This window comes from Sorex araneus, chromosome 4 (assembly GCF_027595985.1).
Source record: "Sorex araneus isolate mSorAra2 chromosome 4, mSorAra2.pri, whole genome shotgun sequence".
Lineage (NCBI taxonomy): Eukaryota > Metazoa > Chordata > Mammalia > Eulipotyphla > Soricidae > Sorex > Sorex araneus.
Genome location: NC_073305.1, coordinates 201,156,579 through 201,182,335, shown reverse-complemented (window position 1 = coordinate 201,182,335; position 25,757 = coordinate 201,156,579). Strand labels below are relative to the sequence as shown.

Below are 25,757 nucleotides of genomic sequence, written 5' to 3'. Positions count from 1 at the left end.
TCACGTAAAATACTTTTTGGGTAGGCACTGCCTACTATTCAAAAGAATCATTTTGTGACTTGATTTTGTCAAAGGTGTTTATGTCTAGACAACAGGGCTCAAGTCAGACTGTGCAACCTCAGAATTGCTCATATGAAAGAAATGTGCATAAGATTTGGGAGCATCTCACTAAATGACAACTACATTTTTTTATTTTACATATACTCTTTTGTCTTTTAATACTCTTGCTCAAAGTATAAATTTTAATATTTAATAAACATAAAATCAAATATTTTAGACTGTTAGCACTGACTGAAAAAATTGTCATACTGATTTTTACATTATTTTAGAAATATTTTACACACATACAATATGTAACTTATAATTTTTATTGTGAGGCTCTACAGGTATTAGACAGTTTAAACAGAGAACAACCATCAAATAATAACTCTGCAACTAAGACTCCATCACCGATGGAGGAGTAAGTCCTGGTAATTCCTATTCTACTTTTATATTTAGGAATCCGAGTATTCCAAATAATTCAGATAATTCTTTTTCATGTCATACTTCTTTCATTTAGCACAATGCTTCCAAGGTTCATGTTGTGTAATGTTTCAAAACTCCATTCCTTTATTTATTGTATGGTCCCATTGCTTATGTTTTAATCCATTTATCTGCAGCTGGACACTTGATTATTTTCACTTTTTTTGCTATTATAAATTGCATGAACATGGTCACAAGCATTGGTGCAAAAGCATTTACTTGAATATATATACTTCAGCATATATCTAAAGGTGGGACTGGCAGGGCATATGTCAATTCTACTTTTAGCTTTTTGAGAAGCCGCTACAATGTTTTTTTAAAAAAACTATTTTAATTTTTCTACCATCATGCACAAGGGTTCACATATATCAGTATCTGGGGCCAGAGACAAGACAGACAAGAGACAGGAGACAAGATATTTGTCACAAATATAGCTGTCTCAACTGCAACCCTCTAAGCACCACATGGGTCCCTGGGGAGAATATCAGTACAGTGGGTAAATTGCACAGAACCTGGAATAGATTCTTTTAAAAAAAATTTATTAAATATCCATGATTTACAAAGTTATTGGTAGTTGCATTTTATTTATTTATTTTTAATTTTTTTTATTAGTGAATCATCGTGAGGTACAGTTACAGACTTAAAACTTTTGTGTTGCATTTTTAGTCATACAATGGTATGTACCCATCCCTCCACCAGTGCCCATTTTCCACCACCAAAGGTCCCAGCATCCCTCCCACCACCCTCACACTGCCCCCTCCACCCCACCCCACCTCTGTGGCAGGGCATTCCCTTTTGCTCCTCTCTCTGATAGTTGCATTTTAGATATACAATAATTCAACACCAATCCCCGCCACCCATGTTCCCATATTCCCTCCCCATCCCAACTCCCATTACACCCCCACCTGTCAAATGGACAGATACATTACAAAGTTTCAGTGGTTACTGCTTAAATCTCATGGTTCTGCTGAACCTGTTGTTTTGAGCATATGGCTAGACCCCTCACTCATCTCCCTGGTATAAGTGAAGCCTGGATTCCTTTAACCCATTACCTCTTTTTCTCTTCTTTCCACCTTGATTTCTTTCCTTCTCTGTCTTAAACACTGAGTTTAAAGGTGATCTATGCAGTCCCTCTTTACTACATTTCCTCAACTAGTAGCCTATATTCCACAGATAATAAGTTCCTCTGACTTACTTCACTCATTGTGATATTTCCCAGTTCCAGGCATGTTCCAGCGAACTGCACAATTTCATCAGTCCTTGCATAGTACTCCCCTGTGTATATATACCACACCTTTATAATCGATTCATATATTGGTGTACAGCCAGGTTGATTCCAATGTTAGCCACTGTGCTGAGTTCAGCAATTAATAATGTGCATATGTCCTCTTGAGAGATTATTTTTATGTTCTGGGGACAGATACCCAAAAGTGGAATTGCTGGGTCATATGGCAGTTCAATTGTAAGTTTACCAAGAACTCTCCATGCTGTTTTCCACAGGGGTTGTACCAGAGAACACTCCCAACAGCAGTGGATGACAGTTCCTTTTTCACCACATCCCCACCAACACAGATTGTTTCTACTATTTTTGATATGTGTCATTCTCTCTGGTGTGAGCTGGTATCTCATTTTCATCTTGATTTGGATTTTATAAGTGACGCTGTGCATTTTTTCATGCACCTATTGACCATCACCTGTCACCCACTGAGAACTGTCTATTAATTTCCCCTCCCCATTTATTGATAGGATTTTTGAATTACTTTTTGTTGATCTTTGTGAGAACTTTATATATCCCAGATATGAAACCTTTATCTGATGTACTGAATACAAATATTTTTTCCCCAGTTAGCTATCTTAGTTTTAGCCTGTGTTTTGTCTGGTTTTCATGCAGAAGCTCTTTATGTAGTCCTATTTGTTTATTTTTTATTTTGTTGCCTTTGCCAGTGATATCAGATCATCGAAGGCACCTTTGAGGTCCAAATCTTGGAAGTAGAACCTGGAAGAGCTTATGAGAACTGAGTCAGGAATAGCCTCTTAGCACGACTAGGTAATTCCCAACCTTCCCTCTGAAAAACATTATTTAAATAATTTTTTTTAAAAAGTCTCAATATTTTTGTCAACCCTACCTGGTTGATTTATACTTGATTAAAACAATTCTACAAATATTTTAGTACAGGTAAAGTCACACCACTTTATGATTTTGACTTGTATTCTCTTAATCAGTCATGATGATAAGCATATTTCATGTGCTTATGGGCCATTTGTACATATTCCTTTTCTAAACATCTATTAAAGACATTTGCCTATTTTTGAATTGTGTTTACATTTGATGTTGAGTTGAAAAAAATATTTATACGTTCTAAATGTTAATCAGTTGTTATTTATAAAAACTACAAGTATTTCTCATTCCATAGATGTTCTTTTGATTTTTTACAAATAAATTTACACATTTTTTACAAATAAATACTGTTTTAATTTTTCTTAGAAAGTTCATGTCCTTTTATCACTACACATAAGACAGAAAAATATTTGATAACCAAATGGTATGTTACTGAATAGTTAATTTTCATTTTCATTCTGAGTAGAAAATAGTGGTTTGGTTTTTTTAAGCAAAACACAAAAGGCTCTACTGAACTTACTGAAATGAGTATAACCAAAGCTGACTTCTAAAAAGGTACTACAGGAAACAATTCAATTCCACATGAATAGATTTCCCCATATTTCATCTAGAATAGAAAACAAACTGTTAGTCACATTTGCACAGAGACTGTCTTTAATCTGGCCCAATTCAAGTATAGCAGACAAAAGAGCTGGGTACTTATTTTTAATTTTTTTAATTTTTGGGTCACACCCGGCAATGCACAGGGGTTACTCCTAGCTCATGCACTCAGGAATCACTCCTGGCGGTGCTGGGGGATATATGGGATGCTGGGAATCGAACCCAGGTTGGCCACGTGCAAGGCAAACGCCCTACCCGCTGTACTACTGCTCCAGCCCCAGTGTCACTTATTTTTTAATGTCACTCTAAAAAATTCTTACTTTTAATTGGTGTAGTTGTACTGATAATGTATTACTTAAATGTAACACACTTAAAATTTTTTGAGAGGCTGGAGCGATAGTACAGCAGGTACGGCGTTTGCCTTGCAAGCAACTGACCTAGATTCAATCCCCAGCATCTCATAGGGTCTCCCAAGCACCGCCAGGAGTAATTCCTGAGTACAGAGCCAGGAGTAACATCTGAGTATCACCGAGTGTGACCCCAAAACCAAACAATAAATTTATCACAAAAATTTTAGTTTTCTCATTCTTGCATTCCCCTCCTTTCTCATGCTCTTCCCTCTCTGATTTTTCATTTTCATTTTATTGATAATGCTCTTAATTTTTAAAAAAAATTTTATGAAGTTCAATGGTAATCTCTTGAAAAGTCCCAAGGTCATTTATATTTGCCCATAGTTTCTTCTGAAAGTGTTATGATTTATTACCACTGTCATCCCATTGCTCATCGATTTGCTCGAGCGGGCACCAGTAACATCTCCGTTGGAAAATTCATTTTGAGTTAAATTGTGTACATAATGTGATACTGGGCACCGATTCGTTTTTTTTTTTGTTTGTTTGTTTGTTTTCACACCACACATGCCTGTGCTCAGGGCTTACTTCAACCTCTGAGCTCAGCGATCCACACCTACTGGTGCTTGGTGCTCAGGGGACCACATATGATACAAATAAAACCTGGGTCTGCTATATGCAATGCAAGCATTTTATTCACCATACTACTGCTCCAGTCCCACTATTTAACTTCTTTCTTTTTCTTTTTGGTTTTTAGGTCACACTTGGCAGTGCACAGGGGTTACTCCTGGTGGTGCTCAGGGGACCATATGGGATCCTGGGAATTGAACTCAGGTTGGCCGCGTGCACCCTGCCCACTGTGCTATTGCTCTAGCCCATTAACTCTTTTGCATATGTAGATTTAGTTAGCTGGAACCCACTGTTAAACAGAAATTTTTTTCCCAATTAAATGAACTTGGTACCCAGTTATAAGATAAGTTGGCCATTGTATGGATTTATTTTTGGACTAACAATATTATTCCACTGTTTCATATGTACACCAGGATAAATAGCACCATACTATTTAAGCACTGTAGCTGGGTCATTAAGTTTAAAATGAAAAAGAGCCATCTGACTTTTTCAAGACTAGGCAGACTACTAAAGGCTGCATGTCATTCTATTTAAATATGAGTATCTTATTTTCCATCTTGAGGGGGGAAAAAGCTGCTGGAATTTTCATAGAAAGGGACTGAAATAATCATGGAATAATTTCCAGGGTCAAGTGATCTGTAAACTACTTTGAGTAGTATTAACTCTTGAACAACATCAAGCCTACCTAGCCATGAAAATCTTTTGCCAAATTCTTTTGATCTAAAGGAAAGTGAAGAGGAATAAGTCAAAATATCTCAATGTCTGGTCAATATTGTTCTCTTGGGGCTGGAGCGATAGAGTAGTTTGTAGGGCATCTGCCTTGCACACGGCCAACCTGGGTTCAATCCCCGGCATCCCATATGGTCCCCCTAGAACCACCAGGAGTAATTCCTGAAAGCAGAGCCAGGAGTAACCCCTGAGCATCGCTGTATATGACCCCAAAAGCAAATAAATAAAAAAAAAATAAAATATTGTCCTCTTATTCCCCAACATAAAGTAACCTTTATGTATCTATTCTCTGATGAACTTATAACTAACCTCAGAATATTTGGCAGGGTCACAAAAAATTGTGTATTAGAAGCCAAAAAATATCAGAAAAACAGCTATTTATCATTTAAAACTTAAGTTATAAAGGCTGTTACAGTATAATTATAGTAGTTCCATGTCCAAATCAATGAAGCTTGTTAATATAAAGAATCTTCTTATGTGCAGGCATATTCCCACAAGACTGAACTGTCATTTTTAAATGGCAAATCTTACGCAATATATGCAGAGGAAATTACATATAAATAAAATATTGATTATGTTAGCCCAGTGATCTCATCGAGGAAATTGGGAGAATCTTTTCTTGCCATGGAGCCACTGTGGGAATTACATGAGATAAAGTGTGTGACGCTCCCCACACAGGTACTCAGCAAACCAGCATTCCCATCCTGGCTTAAATGTTCCACATCAGTTGTGCCTGAGAAGTGTAGACTTGGCTCAGACCCTCAAGAGACTGGGGTGGGGGTGGGGGGACCAGGAAAGCAGGTGGGGTTCATCAGTTCGGGTCTAAAGAGGGCTGTTGAGTGCTTGCAACCTTCCCGTCCCAGGAGAAGCCTTCAGAACTCAAGAGCTAAACATGTGGGTTTTCACCTGCTGTCAGACCTAGTTCCCGCTGCTGACTGGCTGTGTGCTCAGGAGCAAGTTGTTTGCCCTTTCTGATCCTTCAGGGTTGTTACAAAGATGAGAGGAGTTGACTCAGCCAGGTATGTGCTCAGTTGATCGTGACTTCCCAGCCACTGCAGGACTTAGCACTTACCAAACACCTTCCTGTGATTGAGCGCCATTTCTTGCAACACTTGGATCAAGTCCAGCTCTCCCAGTATGCTGCTGGCTTTTTCCCTCTCTGCTTCTGATGCTGCATATCTCTATGAAAGCTGGATTTTCTCCTTTTTGGGGGGTGAGGGCACACCCAGCAATGCTCAGGGGTTACTCCTAGCTCTGCACTCAGGGATCACTACTGGCGGTGCTCAGGGGACCATATAGGATACTGGGAATCAAACCCGGGTTGACCGCATGCAGGCAAATGCCCTACCCGCTGTGCTATCACTCCCGCCCCAAAACTGGACTGTCTGGAATGTAAATTCCTTCATATTCAGGGCTTCGGACTTGCCTCTGATTCTCTGCCTTTCACCAGCTGTCCTGGAGTTGTGAGGCAGATCACAGAAGTGGCCTGTTCACCACCTCATTTTTGTTGTTTTACGATACAGATGCGTGCTGTAGTTTTGTCTGTGCCCCTGGCTTTCACTGTCGCAGTGTTCCCAAGGTCAGACAACTGCAGTTCCTGTGGGTTCCGGGTCTCACGCTCTGCTCCCTGGACCTGACTGGGCCAGGTGAGGCGGTACCTGGGGTCGAATCCTTGGCCACACTGGCCTCAGGCTCGCCAGGGTGGTGTCGGGGGGTGGAGGACATGCTGTGTTTTGAACAGTTTGACCCTTTCTTAGTCTGTTAGGATACTGGTGCAAAATACCACATACTGGCTAGTTCTTGTGTTCTGGCACTGTCAGTCCAAGGTGAAGTACGCGGAACCATGCCAGGAAGGCCCTTCTGTGCTTGGCTCAGAGCCAAGCTATGGACTTACGTGGCAGAAGGGCTCAACATAGCTCTGGAGCCTTCCTTGTAAGGCGGCACCTGTGTGATTTTCCCACGGCCTGCCCTGTAGGGTTCCAGCTGAGAGCTTGGGGACACACATTCAGAGCCCTGTCTCTGTCTCAGACAGCAACCTGTCTCTTTTATTAAATCTCATCCCCTGGTCAACTCCTGGACCATACTTTCTGATCATCTTTAGGACACTCTGTAATCTATTTATTTATTCAGCAAGTATTTATTGATCCTCCCAGGACCAAGGGATATTGGCAGTGAACAAATTTAATACAGGCTTTGCCACCATGAAGCTTACATTCTAGTGGGCAAGCACAGAAACACTTGTTCCAATAAGTACGATCATTCTATGTGCAGTGAAGAAAAACAATGGGGAGATAGAAAGTGATTCAACTTTGGGGGAGAGGCCAACGGTCACTTGAATAGGACCCAACTGTTTATAGAGTGCCGATTGCCTAACACTGTCTGCTGAAAATGTTCATATTGGGGTGAGATTGTCCTTGTATGTGCTTGAATCTCTTGAATTTTCTTGAATGTGCAGAGAGTCTCTTGCCTGCGCACCTGGCTGACTTCCCTCGGGCCCCTTGGAAGGGATGGGCTCCAGCTTCCCTCCCCACCCTAAGAAGAGCTCCCGGCGGCCAAAGACCTCCGGAACCTAGCCACAGCCATGCTCAAGGTCCCTCTCCACACATTTGGACAAGCCTCACGCATGAAGGTGCAGAGGAAGCCAGATGTTCATAATCCCATCGACGGCCAACATCCAGAGACTTAAAAGCAAGCTCCCAGAAGAAATTTTATAACCTACTTCTCCCTCTGGGAGAACCTGGCAGGCTACTGAGAATTTCCTGCCCACATGGGAGAGCCTTGCAAGCTTCCCATGGTGTATTCATATGCCAAAGCCAAGCTGGGTCTCATTCCCCTGATCCTGAACGAGCCTCCAATATGGCATCATTGGGAAGGCCGAGTAGAGAGAGGCTTCTAAAAATCTCAGGGATAGGACGAATGGAGAGGTTGCTGAGACCGCTCCAGAGATTCGACAATCAACGTGATGATGATGATGATGATGATGTGCTTGAATTGTCTCCATTTGTTTCATGGTGACAAGGCAGATTTAGCTGAGACAGTATATGGGTGTAGCTCAGCAGTAGAACACTTGCATATATGTGTGAGGTTCTGGGTTCAATCCCTAGCACAGGAAAAAACAACAGCCAAGTCATGAGATATTAGGTTCGTTGTGAATATTGTTTTAGTTATAGGCTGGAGTGTTAGTACAGTGGGTAGGGCGTTTGCCCTGCACATGGTTGACCCAGCTTCGATTCCTCCGTGCCTCTCAGAGAGCCCGGCAAGCTATGAAGAGTATCTTGCCTGCACAGCAGAACCTGGCAAGCTCCCCGTAGGGTATTATTTGATATGCCAAAAACAGTAACAAGTCTCACAATGGAGACGTTACTGGTGCCCGCTTGAGCAAATCGATGAGCAACAGGATGACAGTGATGTTAAAATAATAATGTTGGAGTCAATCCTTTGAATTCTTTTAAGAATTCTTCAAATAGCACAAACTTTCCTGAAATGTGTACAACATGGGCTGTATCAGAGTGTCCACATTAGCTGAGGAGAGATAGATGAGAAATGACTGCAGAAAACCCTTAGTGGGCAACACTATGTGCCACCTTCCATGCAAAGAAAGACTCTCAGCAAAAACAAGCCACAAAAAGAAATTAGCATACTCTAAGATATGTGAATCTTTAAATCACATAATATGAAGTACTTTCTACTGATGACACAATATTAGTAAACTATTTTTTGTAGTTTTATTTACAAAGTTTAGTTTTTCCTAGTTGGGTTTTAGATATACAGTGTTCCATCACTGATTCCACCACCCATGTCAACTTCCCTCCTACTCCCCCTACCCACAAACCCAGGCACCTTTTTAAGTTTGTTTACTGAAGTTTGGGTCTCTTGATTTCAGTGTTGTTGACAGTGGGATTTGGATAGTTTTATCATTCCTCAACATCAATGCTGTACCTTGACCCTTGCCCCCATTGCTTCATATTTGTCTCTTCTCCCCCACTCAAGTCTTTCCTTCTCCTCCCTTATACTTTGGGACCAAGGGTGATGTAGTCATCCACCCTTTAAACCACTGAATTTCTTCGTCCAGTTACTTTAGTTGCCACATATAAATGTTATCTTGTGTTTATCCTTCTTCTGGCTTACTTCATTTAACATGATATCTTCCAATTCCATTCATGCTGCAGCAAATTGCATAATTTCATCATTCCTTACTGCTGCATAGTATTCCATTGTGTATATAAACCATGTATTCATGACCCACTGATCTGTTGCTGTCCAACTAGATTGGTTCCAAATCTTAGCTATCGTACTGAGTGTTGTAATGCATAATGGTGTGCATACATACTTTTGAATGAGAGTTATTCTGTCCTGGGGGCAAATGCCTAAAAGTGGAATAGCTGGGGCACAACACAGCTCAATTTTAAGCTTACTGAGAACCCTCCATATTGTTTTCTTTAGGGTTTGAAGCAGACAACATTCCCACCAGCTGTGGATGAGTTTCTTTTTCACCACATCCTCATGAACACAGACCATTCCCATTAATTTTGATATGTGCCATTCTCACTGGTGTGAGGGATTATCTGATTTGGATTTCTCTAATGAGTGATGATCAACTTTTCTTTTTTAAATGTGTCTGTTGGTCTTCCTCAGAGAAGTCCCTGTTCATTTCCTCTCTACAGCTTTTGATAGGTTTTTAGGAATTGTTTGTTCTTGATCATTGCAGTACTTTATATATCCTGGGTATCAACCCTTTACCTACTATGCTGGCTGCAAATATTTCTCCCATTCAGTTAGCTGTCTTTTTGTTTTAGCACATGTTTCTTTTGCTATGCAGAAACTTTAATTTGAAATGTTTATTTTTTATGCTGTTGTCTTTGCCAAATGGCATTGTTTCATTAAAGACACGCTTGTGGTCCAGATCTTGGAGTGTTCTGCCATTATGTTCCTCAGTGTACTTTTTTATAGATTCTGGTTGGATCTCAAGGTCTTTGATCCACTTTGAATTGATTTTTGTGTATGGTGTGAGATACGGACGGACCCAGTATTAATGTTGTATATGTGGTTATCCAATTTTGCCAGCACTCTTTGTAACAGAGACTTTCTTTACTCCATTTCATTGTCTTAGCTCCTTTGTCAAATATTAGCTGATCATATAAGTGGGGGCTTGTACCTGCATATTCTATTCTTGCCCACTGGTCAGAGATTCTGTCATTATACCAATATCATGCTGTTTTGACCACTAACACTTTATAACATAGTTTCAAATTAAGTAATGAGATATCCTGTTTTCTTATTTTTCAGTAGGATTTTGGCTATTCAGGGTCTTATATGATTCCACACAAACTTTATTCTAAACTGTTCTAAATCCTGGAAGAATGCTTTCTGAATTTGGTTAAGGACTGCATTGTATCTATATAGTAATTTAGATAAGATGGTCATTTTGACAACATTAATTCCTCCAATGCAAAAGTATGAAATATTTTTTTATTTCCTAAGGTCTTTTATTTCTTTCTTAAGTGTTTTTACGTTTTCATGGTATATATCTCACATTTCTTTTGTCAATTTGATTCCTTGGTACTTGATCTTCTTGAACACTATTTTTAATAAAATAAACTGTGAGATAGTTACAAAGCTTTTGTGATTGAGTTTCAGTCATAAAATAATCAAACACACATCCCTCCATCAGTGCAGATATTCCACCACCAATGTCCCCATTATTCCATCTGCTACCCCCACCCCACCCCAATCCTGCCTCCGTGGTAAGTATCTTCCTTCTCTCTCTACTTAGGAGCATCATGGTTTGCATATACATATATTGAGAGGACATCATGTTTGGTCCTTTGTCTACTTTCAGCACACATATCCCATCCTGAGCGATCCCCCTAACCATCAATGACTAGGTGGTCATTTCTCTATCCCAACTGCTTCCCCAGGACACGAGGCAGGCTTCCAAACCATGAAGCACTCCTCCTGGCCCTGGTCTCTACTGTCCTTGGGCGTTAGTCTGATAATATGTTCTTTTACATGTGGACGCTATTTTGAATGGGATAAATATTCTGATCTGTTTCTCCTCTAATTCAGTATCTATATATAAAAATGTGGCCAATTTCTGTGTGTTGACTTTGTAGTCAGCCACTTGCAATATGGTTTATTGTTTCTGGAGGCTCTTTGAGAGACTATTTTGTCTTTTTTATATATAGTATCATGTCACCTACAAAGAGAGATAATTTTTTATTTTTTTACAATTCAGACCCCTTTGATATCTTTTTTATTTTATTTTATTTTATTTTGGGGGCTGGAGTGATAGCACAGCGGGTAGGGCGTTTGCCTTGCACGCGGCCAACCCGGGTTCGATCCCCGGCGTCCCATATGGTCCCCCGAGCACCGCCAGGAGTAATTCCTGAGTGCAGAGCCAGGAGTAACCCCTGTGCATGGCCGGGTGTGACCCAAAAACCAAAATATATATATTTTTATTTTATTTTTGCTTTTTGGGTCACACCCAGCGATGCTCAGGGGTTACTCCTGGCTCTGCACTCAGGAATTACTCCTGGAGGTGCTCGGGGGACCATATGGGACGCCGGGGATCGAACCCGGGTTGGCCGCGTGCAAGGCAAACGCCCTACCCGCTGTGCTATCACTCTGGCCCCCCCTTTGATATCGTATTCTTGCCTGCTTGCTGTTGCCTGGATTTCTAATACAATGTTGAATAAGAATGGACATTCTAGCCTTGTACATTAGGTCAGTGGGAATGCTTTCAGTTTCTCACCTGTAAGACTAATATTTGCTGTGGCCTTCTTATATATAGCCTTAACTATCTCGAGGAAGGTACCTTCCAGTCCTACTTTGTTGAGTTTTTTTTTTTTTTAAATCATAAATGGATGTTGAATTTTGTCAAGAGTTTTCTCTGCATCAACTGATTTCATCATATAATTTTTACTTTTTTTTTTTGCTGAGCTGATTTTCATATACCAATCCATCCTTGCTCCCCTGAGATAAATCCCGTTTGATCATAGGGTATGATATTTTTATATACAGTTGGATTCAGTTTGCTAAGATTTTGAGGATTTTTTTGCCTTGATGTTCATCAGGGAAATGGATTGGCATAAAGTTTTTGATTTTAGAAATGTTTCTATTTACCTTGGGTATCAGTGTAATGTTAGCTCTGTAGAAGCTGTTAGGAAGGATTCCTGTTTCTTTGATACTTTGGAAGAGCTTAAGAAGCAACAGCAGGAAGTCTTCTCTGAAAGTTTGATAAAATTCACCATGAATCCCATCTTACTCAGGACTTTCTGTTTTCTTTTTTTGATTAAGAAGTTAAATTCCTAATTTCTAATTCATTTTCTTTTTTTTGATATTGATCTATTCAGGATTTCTATTTCCTCTTCATTCAGTTTTGGAAGATTACATGTTTCTTAGAAACTGTCCATTGCTTGTAGGTTCTCCCACTTAACTGAGTAGAGCTGTTCATAGTAAGCCCTAATAATGTTTTGAACTTCTGAAGCTCCTGCTGTCATTTCTCTTCTTTCATTTATAGTCCTATTTGCTTGAATACTTTCTCTTTTTTCCTCATGAGTCTAGCCAAAGGTCTGTTTATCTTATTTATTCTTTTGAAAAACCAGCTTATGGTTTCATTGATTCTTTTGTATTGCTTTCTTGGATTCTATATCATTATTTCTGGTATCATTTTTATTTCCTTCCTTCTACTGGTCTTTGGATTCATTTGTTGTTGGTCCTGCAGATGTTTGAGGTATGTGTTGAGGCTGCTGAGTTTACCTTTTTCTTATTTCTTCTTTTAGGCCCATAAAGCTTATGTTTTCTCCTAAGTACAGCTTTTGCTCTGTTCCATAGATTTTGATAACTTGTTTCTTTATTATCATTAGTTCCAAAGAATTTTACTAACTCTTTTATTTCCTCATTATATTGATAAAGCTTTTATTTATTGGCATGTTGTTCATTTCCAGGTGCTAGAGTTTATCCACATCATCTTATTATGATTAATTTCTATCTTTATGGCTTTGTACTCTGAAAGAATGCTTGATAGGATTTTTACATTTGTGAATTTACGTAGATTTGTTTTATGCCCTAATACGTGATCTATCATGGAGAATGCTCCATGTGCACTAAAAGGAAACTACACCCAGCTTTTTTGAGGATAAGGCCCACTAAAACCTTCTATCAGAAGCACACAGTCATCCTGCACACCAGAATAAAGACAACTGCTTTAGGGTATAAAAAAAGATGCCAGGAAGAAAGAAAGGTCCTAGTTATTATACATCCTAACTCTATTCTTAAAATTTAGAGGATGAATCATTCTCTCTTTTTTAAATTATGGATTTAAAACAAATTTATTTATTTTTTATTAGTGAATCACCATGAGGTACAGTTACATACTTACAAACTTTCGTGCTTGCGTTTCAGTCATACAATGATCGAGTACCCATCCCTCCACCAGTGCCCATTTTCCACCACCAATGATCCTAGTATCCCTGCCACCTCCCCATCTCCCACCCTCCCTCCACCACCAATGATCCTAGTATCCTTGCCACCCCCCATACCCCACCCTGTGGCAGGGCATTCCCTTTGGTTCTCTCTCTCCTTTTGGGTGTTGTAGTTTGCAACAGAGGCATTGAGTGGCCATTGTGTTTGATCTATAGTCCACAATGCATCACTCTTTCTTAAAAGTATTATCTCAGTCTATTAACTTCCCTTTGTTCATACCAATACTAAAAATTTATTGATTTTTTTTTTTAATGCTTGAAAGTGGGTTTATTTCCAGTAGTTCTCAGGAGATCCCAACTTTAATAGCAGTTCAATGCAAAGGCCCAAAATGTAGTTATGTCTCACTCAGAGATCTTCTGGGTAACACCTGACAGTGTTTGGGGGCCGCAGGATCCCACTGGGATTGCCTATATGTAAGGCCTTTGCTGTAGTCCCTGTAATAGCTCACTGGCACCTTTGACTGATGGAATTTACAAAAAAAAATATCAAATTATTGCTTTAAGAGGCAAAATTGGGTCCCCCCTCAAAAAAAAAACCCTGTTATGTGAAATGTTAGGGAAGAAGGACAGGTCATTCTTGAGAGTGGCAAAGGGAATTCTGGCCTCTTGGTGGACTGTTGTCTAGAATATCTAGAGGGCTGATATCTATTCAAGAGTATGGTACATTCTATAAAAGGTTTTTAGAAATAAGCCAGGAATCTTAATTCATTCTCTTATCAGAGAAGTAGGTGGACTATTATCCCATTTAATAAGAACAAAGATGCAAAAAGGGATTGTTAACAATCTCATAAGTGAAGAAATTGAAAAAAAAAAACAAACTAAGCCAAATTCATTGATATCATCTGTCAACTGTAACACTGGGCACTTCATTCCTTTAAAACACTGATATTAAAAACACTATCATTCCTTTAATAATCTGTTGTTTCTAAGGTGACAAATGTCCTGACCTTGAAACATTTATTTATTCACTGGGAAACCACGCCCAGTTGTGCTCAAAGCTTACTCCTGACTCTACTTAGGGATCATGTCTTATGGAGTCAGGGAAACATGTCTGGTGCCAGTGATAAAACCTGGGTCAGCCACGTGTAAGGCACTTGCTGTACTATCTCTCTGGTCCAAATGAAAGAGATTTTAGATAAAATTAGGAAACATAATTTTACACTGAAAAGCTCAATTCTGTATGCAAGAAAGGATAAACTGCAATGCTAAGGTATACAAAGTATATCTGAAGAGTCAGGGGTGTTGAAGAATTGAGACTTAACCTAAGGAACATGTGATTTGGTGGTTTTGATGTTTTGTTATTGTGAAACTTACGTCGCTGAGCCTCTCCCGGGAGCTGCTCCTGTGGAAGCCCTTGGATTCTCCACTGGCACTGTCACTGTCACTGTCCCTGCAGCTGTTCTGCCCTGGTTTGACCTAAATACAAGGAAAGGAGGAAAAAGAAAAGTAAGTGTTCTCCTTAAACAATTACTTCTTTACCCTGGTTGCTCGTTCCTGTCTAATGTGATCAATTTAAGGTTTATATTTTAAACATCCTTCCCAGTTTCTCAACTATGGCAGAATGCTGGTGAAGGAGACACAAAGAACAGAATTATAAAAAAGGTTCACATAAAATATCTTCGTAGATTAAAAAAAGTTGTCCTAAATAATTCTTTGAAAAGAATCTAACAAAAGTCACAATTAAGGTCACAATCATTCTATGCTCAAAGAGAAGAGGAAGGGTAGGAGAGGAAGGGAGGGAAGAAGGATTAGAAAGAACAAACAGTAGAACACAAGATTGGTTTTTTTCTTCTAAGATAAATTATAACATTCCACTCTGGAAAGATCCTTTAGATGATCTTGCTGTTGGCGCATGCCAATTCAGCTCAGTATTTGAGACCATCAAGGCTACACACCTTACAGAACTTAGTGGTCCACGAGGTGCTAGAACAAAAGTCAGATCTCAATCATGCTATGTCTTAGGTTCTACATTGTGCTATTTCCAGGGCCCATTTTTTAAAAAAAAATATTCTGGAAATCTCTCGCCAGTTCACTCAAAGTACCATATTAAGACATAAAGCTTAAATACAGAAAAATGGAGACCCATTCTACAAATATTTACTAAGTGCTACATTTACAACCAGTATGAAAATCTGAAGACAGTAATAAACTAAATTTTTTTTTTTTTTGCTTTTTTTTTTGGGTCACACCCAGCGATGCACAGGGGTCACTCCTGGCTCATGCACTCAGGAATTACTCCTGGCGGTGCTCGGGGGACCATATGGGATGCTGGGATTCGAACCCGGGTCGGCGGCGTGCAAGGCAAACGCCCTACCCGCTGTGCTATCACTCCAGCCCCCATAAACTAAATTTTTTAAGTCTTCCATTTTAGGAAGCTTACACTTGAGTAGTTTTTACACTTTTACCTAGCTCAGATCTACATATTCATGATTGTCTACACATTTATCCAGTTCTGATTATCATGAAAATGAACATACACAATTTTTCAAAAAAGTAATTTATATGATTTTGAGTGATATACAAAATGATGTACAAAAAGACTCCAAGTCATAGATGTAATCACCATACACATGTGTAGAGTTTATAAGAAATAAGCCTTTTACATTCTTCTCAATAAAGCAAGAAAAAAAAAACCTAATAAAACAAGAGAATAGGTGCAAAATTAAACCAAAAAGTAGTCACTGGACATTTGAGGAAAAGGATTTCTAATGCTGCAGTTTTAAAATGTATGGTGGACCGCTGGCTGCGAGGTTAGAGGAAGATACCAACGAGGGGTGAAGAAGGGAAGCAGCTGTGCTATGAACGGATGAGGAGTCTTATATGGAGCTACTTCTTTCTAGAAGAAACTGGAACCCATGGAAGCCAGGTTAGAACATAGAAAGTCTAAAACAAAACACAAGTTCTGAGTAGGAGGGAACTTCAAAATTTAGTATGAGTAAGAAAGAGCAAAGGCCCGCTTTCCGCCCAGACGAGACCCCGAGTGCCCACACATGAATGGCTCCTACATTCCTGAGTGACCATGATCCAGGAGGCCCACTAACTACTTTCAGCACCCAGCGGCTTCTTGCAGAAATGCCTCTAGACTGTGAACTAAGCCATGGCCCCATGCTGCCCCGGGAGGGGAAAGATTTTTCTCTCTCAGCCTTCCCTTTCAGCAGCGACGGCATGGTGAACCCACTAAACAGAGGTACAAGCTTGCAGTGATGCGACTTCTGGCAGAAATTTCTCTGGACTTAATTACTAAAATACCAGAAATCCAAAACCTCATATGCTCTTCATTCTCAGCAATGGAAAACATATTATCAAATGATGTCTTTTCGGCAGGTCTGCTTGTTGGAGGAAAATTCCAAATAATATTAGTAAGTTTTCTGTTGAAATATTGAATGCAATCAAAGTAAAGAGAGATTAAAGTGAAAATCATCAGCCACACAGGTGGGGGGTAGGTGGGATGGGAGGTATACTGGGGTTCTTTGGGGTGGAACATGTGCACTGGTGAAGGGATGGGTGTTTGATCATTGTATGACTGAGACTTAAACCTGAAAGCCTTGTTAACTTTTCTTATGGTGATTCAATTAAAAAAATTAAAAAAAGAGAAAGAGCAAAGGCAATGTTTGTATGCTTTCCTGTGGCACCAAAGCTAAGAGAATGCTGAACCAAGATGAAAGGAGAATGATTATGAATCAGCATTTCTAGTGTTTTGTTTTCAATTGACTTATCATTGATTTAAATATGTATTTCAAAGGTCTGTTTCCATGTTTCTTTTTCAATGGTTTCATTGTCACCATTCCTATCACTTAATTTCCAATACCATCCCAACAAAGAGTTCTCTCTTCATTCCTCTCACACTTCGTCCTTTTCCTGATTAACACCATAATTTCAGTGTGTCTATAAGTTAAAATTGATTGTTTCTTGCCAGTTGCTTGCTGTAGTGTGTCATGTTCCATATCAGTGAAACCACATGATAATTGTCTATCATGTCCATACTGTATCTTTAATGTGACTATTAAAAGACTGCAGTTCAGACAACATGTTTAGTCATACCTTCTAGTCATTTACTTCCAATATCCCATTTTCTTCGCTTATACTTGTTTTACAAATCCACTTTTGTCACTTTCTTCTAAAATCCTTTTTTCTTTCTCTAGGAATCTTTCTCTAATGAAACCCAGAAACCCAGAAAAATTATACTAATTTTACTCTGAATCCTCTTGAGCCCCTAAGTACTTAGTTTCCTCCTAATTTACTGCTAAACCTGCTAATTCTATATTAATTCAGATACGAGCTTCATGAGCCTTTTCTTATTGCAGTAGAATAAAAGTTCAGAATATTGTCATTGTCTGTGTATTCACCAGGTGACTAAGGAAACCCCGCGGCTCTCTCTCTCCCTGCCTGTGTTTGGTGGTCTTAGGCCACTTCCCTACCCAGGGGACAACATGGGTGGACAAAGGAGGAAATGAGGGCCGGGCTGGTTGGTCAGCGGTTGCTGTTTATTCCATTATCCCCATGTGTCTGTTCCAAACTCACTAAGCCCCTCAGTCCTGTCTCCTCCCATCCCCTCGCTCGTCTCTCCATGCTCCCACTTGCCATCTTGGGTCTTGGTCTCTCTCTAGTCTTTCCCCAACTCCCCTCTTTGTGGATAGCAACCACACACCAAGGTCAAGGTCAGGTAGCACAATCAACAAATGGAAGCCCTTCCTGATTGCCTGCAGCCAGGGGATCAGGCTCAAGGGCAAAATGCCAGTTAGGGTTTTTTTTTTCTCCTCTCCTTAGTCCAAAAACTAAATTAACATTGCAATTAACATCTTAATTCTACTTCTTAATATTAGTTATTTTGTATGGACACAGTAAGAGATACATTAAGCTTGTAGGGCAGCTCTCCTGGGGACATCTCGCTATAGATCTCAGACTACAGTGCTGAGGCCAGATTAGTCTTTCCTAACCCTAGCAGGGTCCTAACCTAGTTATTACTTTTTGGACCATGATAGAATTTGTCCATAACCATGCTCTTAACTTATAGTTAAGTGTTGTGGCGCTTTGGCCTGGCCCATTTTGATGCCAGGGTAGCTCACAGCTTGCCTTGGGTCCACCCAGTCCCACACCAGGACCCTGCTTTTGGGGTGCTAGGAAGTAAGGGCAACTGAGGCTTAAGTCTAGAGAATAGATGTCCAGGAGTGAGTATCATTCATATTCAATGAACTCCCAAGTTACAAAGTCATAGCATTAACTGTCTTTCTTGTGTCCATATAAGAAGGACATTACTCTGAATTAACTATGCAAAGGACTTAAAGAGAAGAGAACAGCAGTATTTACAAGTTAACAGAGTCTGATTAGGATTTAAAGATGACTGATCAGTTGGGGAAGCAGAGCACAAAGAAAGAATTTGCAAATACACACATGGGAGGAATGGGAGCACTGTGATGGGAGTAAGCCAATAAACCTACGCTCCCTGTGGCAAGGCAGAAAGGAGAAACCAGTGTTATCCTACAACTGTCAATAGCTTTTCATTTTTCACATTTTATTTTATTTATTTTTTTTATTAGTTTATTTTTAATTAGAGAGTCATCGTGAGGGTACAGTTACAGATCCATGCATCTTTGTGCTCATGTTTCCCCCATACAAAGTTCGATAACCCATCCCTTCACCAGTGCCCATTCTCCACCACCAGTAAACCCAACATCCCTCCCCCCCTCCCCAGTCCCGTCTCCCCCCACCCCACCCTGCCACTATGGCAGGGAATTCCCTTTTGTTCTCTCTTTCTGATTAGGTGTTGTGGTTTGCAATAAAGGTGTTGAGTGGCCATTGTGTTCAGTCTCTAGTCTGTATTCGGCCCACATCACCCTTCCGCCACATGACCTCCAACCACATTTTACTTGGTGGTCCCTTCCCTGAGTTACCCAGAATGAGAGACATAGAAAGATTGCACTCATCTGTGGAATATAGAATAATAGACTATAAGACTAACGTCAAAGAATAGTAGAAATAAGTACCAGGAGATTTTTCACATTTTAAATACAGAAGGATTTAACCTAAAACAAACATCACTTTTTCAACATGTCATGTCCATTCTTTCCCTACCCTCTTCATATTAAATTTCCACTGTCTGGAACATTTATCTTCTCTCTGTGCTTCTCAGGTCAGGGTTTGAAGAGCTCCTTCATTACAGATTTATTTTTTTAACATACGCTTTCAAATTTTACTTAACACATTTCCATGTCTTTTAAAAGGCATACTGTTAAATAATTTTGTACTGATAAAATGTGTAGGTGGAATGGGTACTCTAATTCACACTATCTGACATAAATTACACTGGATCTATGCATGAATTAAAGACTGTAAATCTGCCTAAAATAAATTAAAGAAGCAATAGAGGAAATTTAGCAAGAGATCCAGGACTGAATCCATGTTTCAACCATCTACTCCTCTCTTCACTTTGAATCTAGACAGATGTTTATATTTAACATGAAAATAATTCTGCAATGTATTAATATTTTACATAAAGTATATTTTAAAATACCATGATACCTGACTGCATTTTTTGGTGATGTCTGATCAGCACATTGTTATAAAAATTCATTCAATATAGGTATGAAACAAAAATGTTGGAAACTAAGGATAACAGAACATCAAGACTCATCCTAATAGCCACTGTTTTAACAAAATCTAAACTTGCTTTTGGATCCTTGAATTTTTCTTCATGGAAAGGAATGACAACTTCAACAAGAGTTTAACAAGAGTCTTCAGTGGTCCTGACATAAATTGTCTGACTAAATGTTGTTCTAAGCTAACGAGAAAATCCAACAAAGACTAAGACGTAGTTTTCTCATCCTTCGCTGCAAACTATCAGCAAAAGCACTTCAGCAAAATTTCTTCAGAGTCTTATGTAAAATCCACCCCATACTACTCCCTTTCTTTTCCAAAGCCAGGCTCAAGTTTAAAGGAAACTTAGGATTTTAAGCTGTCAGAGAGCTCAATATTTCAAAGAAATGGACTGACTATAGTAAGTACTAAAGCTAAACCACAGGATTTTAGGCAAAGAAGAACTCATTCCTAATCGCATGAATACATTTAAAACTAGCATTTACAGCCACATCCAATGGATCATTTAGAATAGCAAAACTAACTCAGAGGTTGTAATCCTTTACCTAAATTTCCTGCTATTACCTATAACCAAGAGATATTGCATAGGTCAGGTGTTAGCTTAAACACTTAAAAGACCTGAGAAAAACTGATCTATTTGCATTGATGTCTCATAGTATCCATGGTATCTCTGTTGTAAGAAAGTTTTTGTTGTAACAGTGTAAGAAGATATCTTTTAGTTTTTAAGAATTTTGGAGTCACTTTTAATAAAAAGTAACTGTAATCTACTCTCTAATTCCAGAAATTTATTCCTATTAAACTTCCCATTAAAACAGTTTAGGCAATAGAATTAGAACAGAATGGATGAGAAGTAGCAATTATCTGGCATGAGTAGCAATAATTCTGCCACTAAGATTAATATATTTTATAAAACACGATGTTTTATTCTTAATTTGATTTTACTGCCAAGAAAACATTCTTGAAACTTAAAAACTATAATATCATTATAGTTAACAATTATTAAGGGCTAATTTGGAAAATGACTATTCATGGTTTTCTCATTTCTAATAAACATGTAACAAAGTCCTATCACTCTAGCTTTGAATGAAGATTGAGCAGTTTGGGAAGATCTATCAAGATACAGGACTCAATCTTTATCCTTTCCACTGGAGTGAAAGATGTTAGATGCTCACAAGTATCATTAACCACCTAAACATAATTCACACAGGAATAAATATGTAGAGAAAATATCTCTTCCTGGAACTCAAGAGGAATGATGTGAGTTATGCAATGAAACGCAGACAAGCATCCAAAAGTAATTTTCTCCCATAGTTTTGGTTCCTCAAGCAACATAAATCCTATTTCAGACTGCTGAGTTTTCCTGGAGGGATCTAAAAAATTCTATGTGATGTTTTAAAACTGAGTCCACAAGTATAGAATGTACTTAAATGCTCTATAGAGGAAATTTTTTAATTTTAAAAAACCTGTCTGGACACGGGAAAAGTTTCATAAATTGGTTGGCATTTCTAAATTGTTACAAGTGAGAAAAAGGGCCCTCATTAAATGTTAGTGGGAATGTAGATTGGTCCAGTCTTTTTGGAAAACAATATGGCTATTTCTCAAAAAGTGAAAACTGAGCTCCCAAATGACACAGCAATTCTCCTTCTTGGCATATACTCCAAGGGTCTAAAAACTCTACTCAGAAAATATATTTTCACTCCTATGTTCACTTGTATGTTCTACAGCCGACACCTGGAAACAAACTAAGAGTGTCTAAGGACTGAATAAATAAACTACGGTACCTATATAAAATGGAATGCTCTTCAGCTACAAGAAAACATGAAATCATGAGAATCCCTGCTAGTGGATGCAATCTGAATAGTATCATGCTGAATAGTTAGAGGAGAGAGACTATCACAGAGTAATTTCACTCATACCTGGGGTATAAAAAACATAACAGAAGAACAACAAATAGCTAAAGGCAATGGAAATCAAGAACCAGTCTTCAGAAGGAAACTTATCACAGAATGGTGGAATAAAGAGGAGGAACAGGATGCAGGGGACAATGGTGGACAAAAGCAGTAACTCAGGTGGAGAGTATGAAGCTATAATAATTTATGCAAGAAACTCAACCACCTACAGTATTATGAATCATGTTGCCTAAAATAAAAGTTTTAAATATTTAAATAATACATGCACTAAAACGCCTTCAACTATATACCGAGAATGAGTGAATTTCACATTATTAAAAGTAGTGTAATTTGAAAAAGCAAAAGATCCCATCACTTTGATCTTTAAATATGAGACACACCTTATTAAATCAATCTCATTTTCTTAAAGTTAACTGTGCCACATGAAAATTTTGAAATGTGGGAATAAACAAAGAACAAGAATATCGGGACTCATCTTAAAACACTGCCTACCACAACAGGTTTTAAAAATTATAGCTTTGTTGCTAATCCATGTATCATAAAACCTTTGAAAAAATTAGGAAACTGTCATATCATAGGTACAACATTTTTTTAAATCATACCTAGACTTTGAAAAATCACTGTCTAAATTTTTGTCAAATAAATACTTAAAGGTATATGAAAGTTGTGTTATAATATGCCTACAAATGAACATATAGGCAATCTCCATGTTATTCTAAGAATCGTAAAACTCCATGAATTAAAATATATTTTGTGACTTAAAGAGGCAGAAAAACAAGAGTCAAGAAATACTAAGCAATAACTTGAACAAAGTCAGAAAAGGCTGCATATAGAGGCAGAACAAGCAACACTGGTACCCTGACTATACGGGGAAACTAGCCATTTCAGTTATGCAGAACTAGTGGGGTATAGTAGGCAGGCTCTGATGCAAGAGTTTGAAATTTCAGCTCCCCTTCATCCCTCTCAATGTTTATACTGTCTTGATCTTCAATGTAATGCATCCAGTATAATATGGGTGATCTTGCCATTTAAATCAACTACTAAAACTACTTTATGATCATTATCATCAAAACACAAGAGTCCAGTCACCAACTTTAAAAATTAATATGTGGAAAATAATATGTATAAAATATGCACAGCAGGTAGAGCAACACTGCAGCTATTTGGGATGCTGTTGTGTTTTAAAATTATCTTTTACTTCAACATTCCATATTCCCCAAACTCCAAACAGATCAAAGTTTTACAGATTATCCCTCAAAAGAAAAAAAAAGACAAGAAACACAAATTAATAACTATTTAAGCATTCTGTTTCATCATGATAACAAACAGATGGTTTTAATATTCTGGAGGCTAATTTCTGAACAATTAAAAACACAGCAAGACATTAACATCTAATGAAACATTTTAACTACCAGTATATGCATCTGCCATTAATTCCCACACAGTAAGGTCTTGGATCTCCTCAATCTGTTCTTTATTAAGGAAAGTTTTCCACTCTGAATTTAGTGAAGTAGAGAATTAACAACTGTTTTCAATCAGCAATCAGCAGGACATTTTGCCAATGTGTACTGAAACCATGTATACTATCAGACTTAAATTTATTCTTATGATGGCTCTGATGTACACACATTTGCAGTTGAAAAACAGATCCAATTCTCTAATTAGGTGTTTAAAAAATTGCCGCATTAGTCCCTTGATATACAACAAAAACTTTCATTGAGCTAGCACTAAAAAGGTGTGGAGTATTTGTTCAGCAAAGCAGCTAACTTTTGATTCAAAATGCCAAAAATGTCTTAGACCGAATCCTCCATCATTACAGCATCAATAAAGGCAACGATCACAATTACAGTAAAAAACAACTGGAACCATTACATTCTCAGAGACGGCCATTTATGACAGGATGACCAGTTATCACTAAGCAGAAACTTAAATTCAGAGATAAAATTAACACCCTACCAAAGACACACAGAGAGAAGTGATGTGAACTGGGTCAGAACACAATTCCGGTTCCCATTCAGATGTTCTACTACTCTCAAGGCAGTGCCAGCCACTCGCTGCATTAAGGTTGTTTTGTCACAACAACCTGTGAGGTAGCTGGAATGTAAAGGCTAAGTACTCATGCTATTCAGAATCTGAACAGGTAAGAAGCAGTGGGACTAGGCTTCACAGAGGCCTTAATTCCAGAGTCTGTGATATGTCACATATTAGGCTCTCCTTCCTAATGCCATTGCATTCATGGTGATGTGGACATGCTGTAATTAAGCTCACTTCTCTTATCTATGAACAAACAATTCTACTATTTCCTGATTTAGTGACCACATATTTTTAGGCACACAAACTATAAACAACCACTATGATTATCTTTTTACATTAATGGAAAATGTAAGCAAATATCACACATCTTGATTCTAAATGTTTTGAAATTCTCTCTTCGAGTAGTTAACTTTCATAATTCTCATTCTGAAAGACTAACAATCACAAGTGGAGCTGAATTTGAGAATATTATATTTATGAATTGATGGATTAAATTCCATAAAAACTGTCTCAAATTTTTCAGTTCAGCAAATAACACTAATACTCTTTAATAGATTCTTTTTTGTCACGTTATACCTAAACAATTGAGAGGAACACAATTTTATTTACTTTAGAAATCTGAGGTAAGTGACTTAAATTAATTTAATCATGTTTTAAAAATTATAGTTACCAAGCTATTTTTACATCTCACTCAAAATTTATAAATGCCATCTGATTTTATTGATTTATAATCATTATTATTCATCTCTATTTAAAGATTATCGGCAGGTTGGTGATAGCACAGCAGGTATAAACATTGTGTTGTGACAAAACAACCTTAATGCAGCGAGTGGCTGGCACTGCCTTGAGAGTAGTAGAACATCTGAATGGGAACCGGAATTGTGTTCTGACCCAGTTCACATCACTTCTCTCTGTGTGTCTTTGGTAGGGTGTTAATTTTATCTCTGAATTTAAGTTTCTGCTTAGTGATAACTGGTCATCCTGTCATAAATTTGGTGATAGCACAGCAGGTAATAGCACAGCAGGTAGGGTGCTGACCTTACATGTGGCTGATCCAGGTTTGAACCCTGGCATTCCGGCATTCCATATGAACCCTTGAATCCCACCAGGAGTGAGATTCAGATACAGAGCCAGAAGCAAGCCTTGAACACTGCCCATTGCGGCAGAGGAAGTAGAAGAAGAAAGACAACTATGATGATGATGACAATGATGAGGAAGAAGAGGAGAAGGAGGGGGAATGCTGGTGAGATGTGAGAAAATGAGGCATCTAGACAAGTCCCCGTGCTTATGTCAATAATGCATACACAAATACATATATAAGCTACAGAGAGTGTTTCCTTCACATATGAATTTCTGTTAAGACCCTCAGGTCACAACAGCCTCTACACCCAACTTTCGCCATATCAATAGGCCCACGTCACAGCTCCTGAAATTTGCAGCTATATATGTGGCCCTGAAACAGACCTACTCAGCAAATTTCACTGCTCACAGCTCCACTTATTGTCACTGGCTGAACTACATGAAGCAAAATTAGAAACTCCTAAACTAATCCTTCAAAGTTTTCCAGGTGATCCGACCACACATATTCCCTCTCTCCATGCAGAAACACTGGAAAACTAATAAGGAGGATGCACAGAAATCTACCAAGTTCAAGAACTGAAAACACAGAAGGCATGGACAACACCAACCAGTTCTGGAAACCCTCAGAAAATGACATTAGCGACACCATGGAGAGAATGTTTAATGAATTCAAAGAACATGTGGCACAGGTAGTCAGAAAAAAAAAAAA

At 38.5% G+C, this 25,757-nt stretch overlaps 1 protein-coding gene across 6 annotated transcripts in view; it reads right to left on the bottom strand.

Moving 5' to 3' along the window:
- AUTS2 (activator of transcription and developmental regulator AUTS2) overlaps nt 1-25,757 on the bottom strand; it is a 1,220,972-nt gene that overhangs the window by 690,190 nt on the left and 505,025 nt on the right. For all 6 annotated transcript variants that reach the window (XM_055134753.1, XM_055134755.1, XM_055134754.1 and 3 more), the window contains one exon: nt 14,745-14,846. In XM_055134753.1, the coding sequence (XP_054990728.1) occupies nt 14,745-14,846 (102 nt within the window). The remainder of the gene's footprint in view (nt 1-14,744; nt 14,847-25,757) is intronic.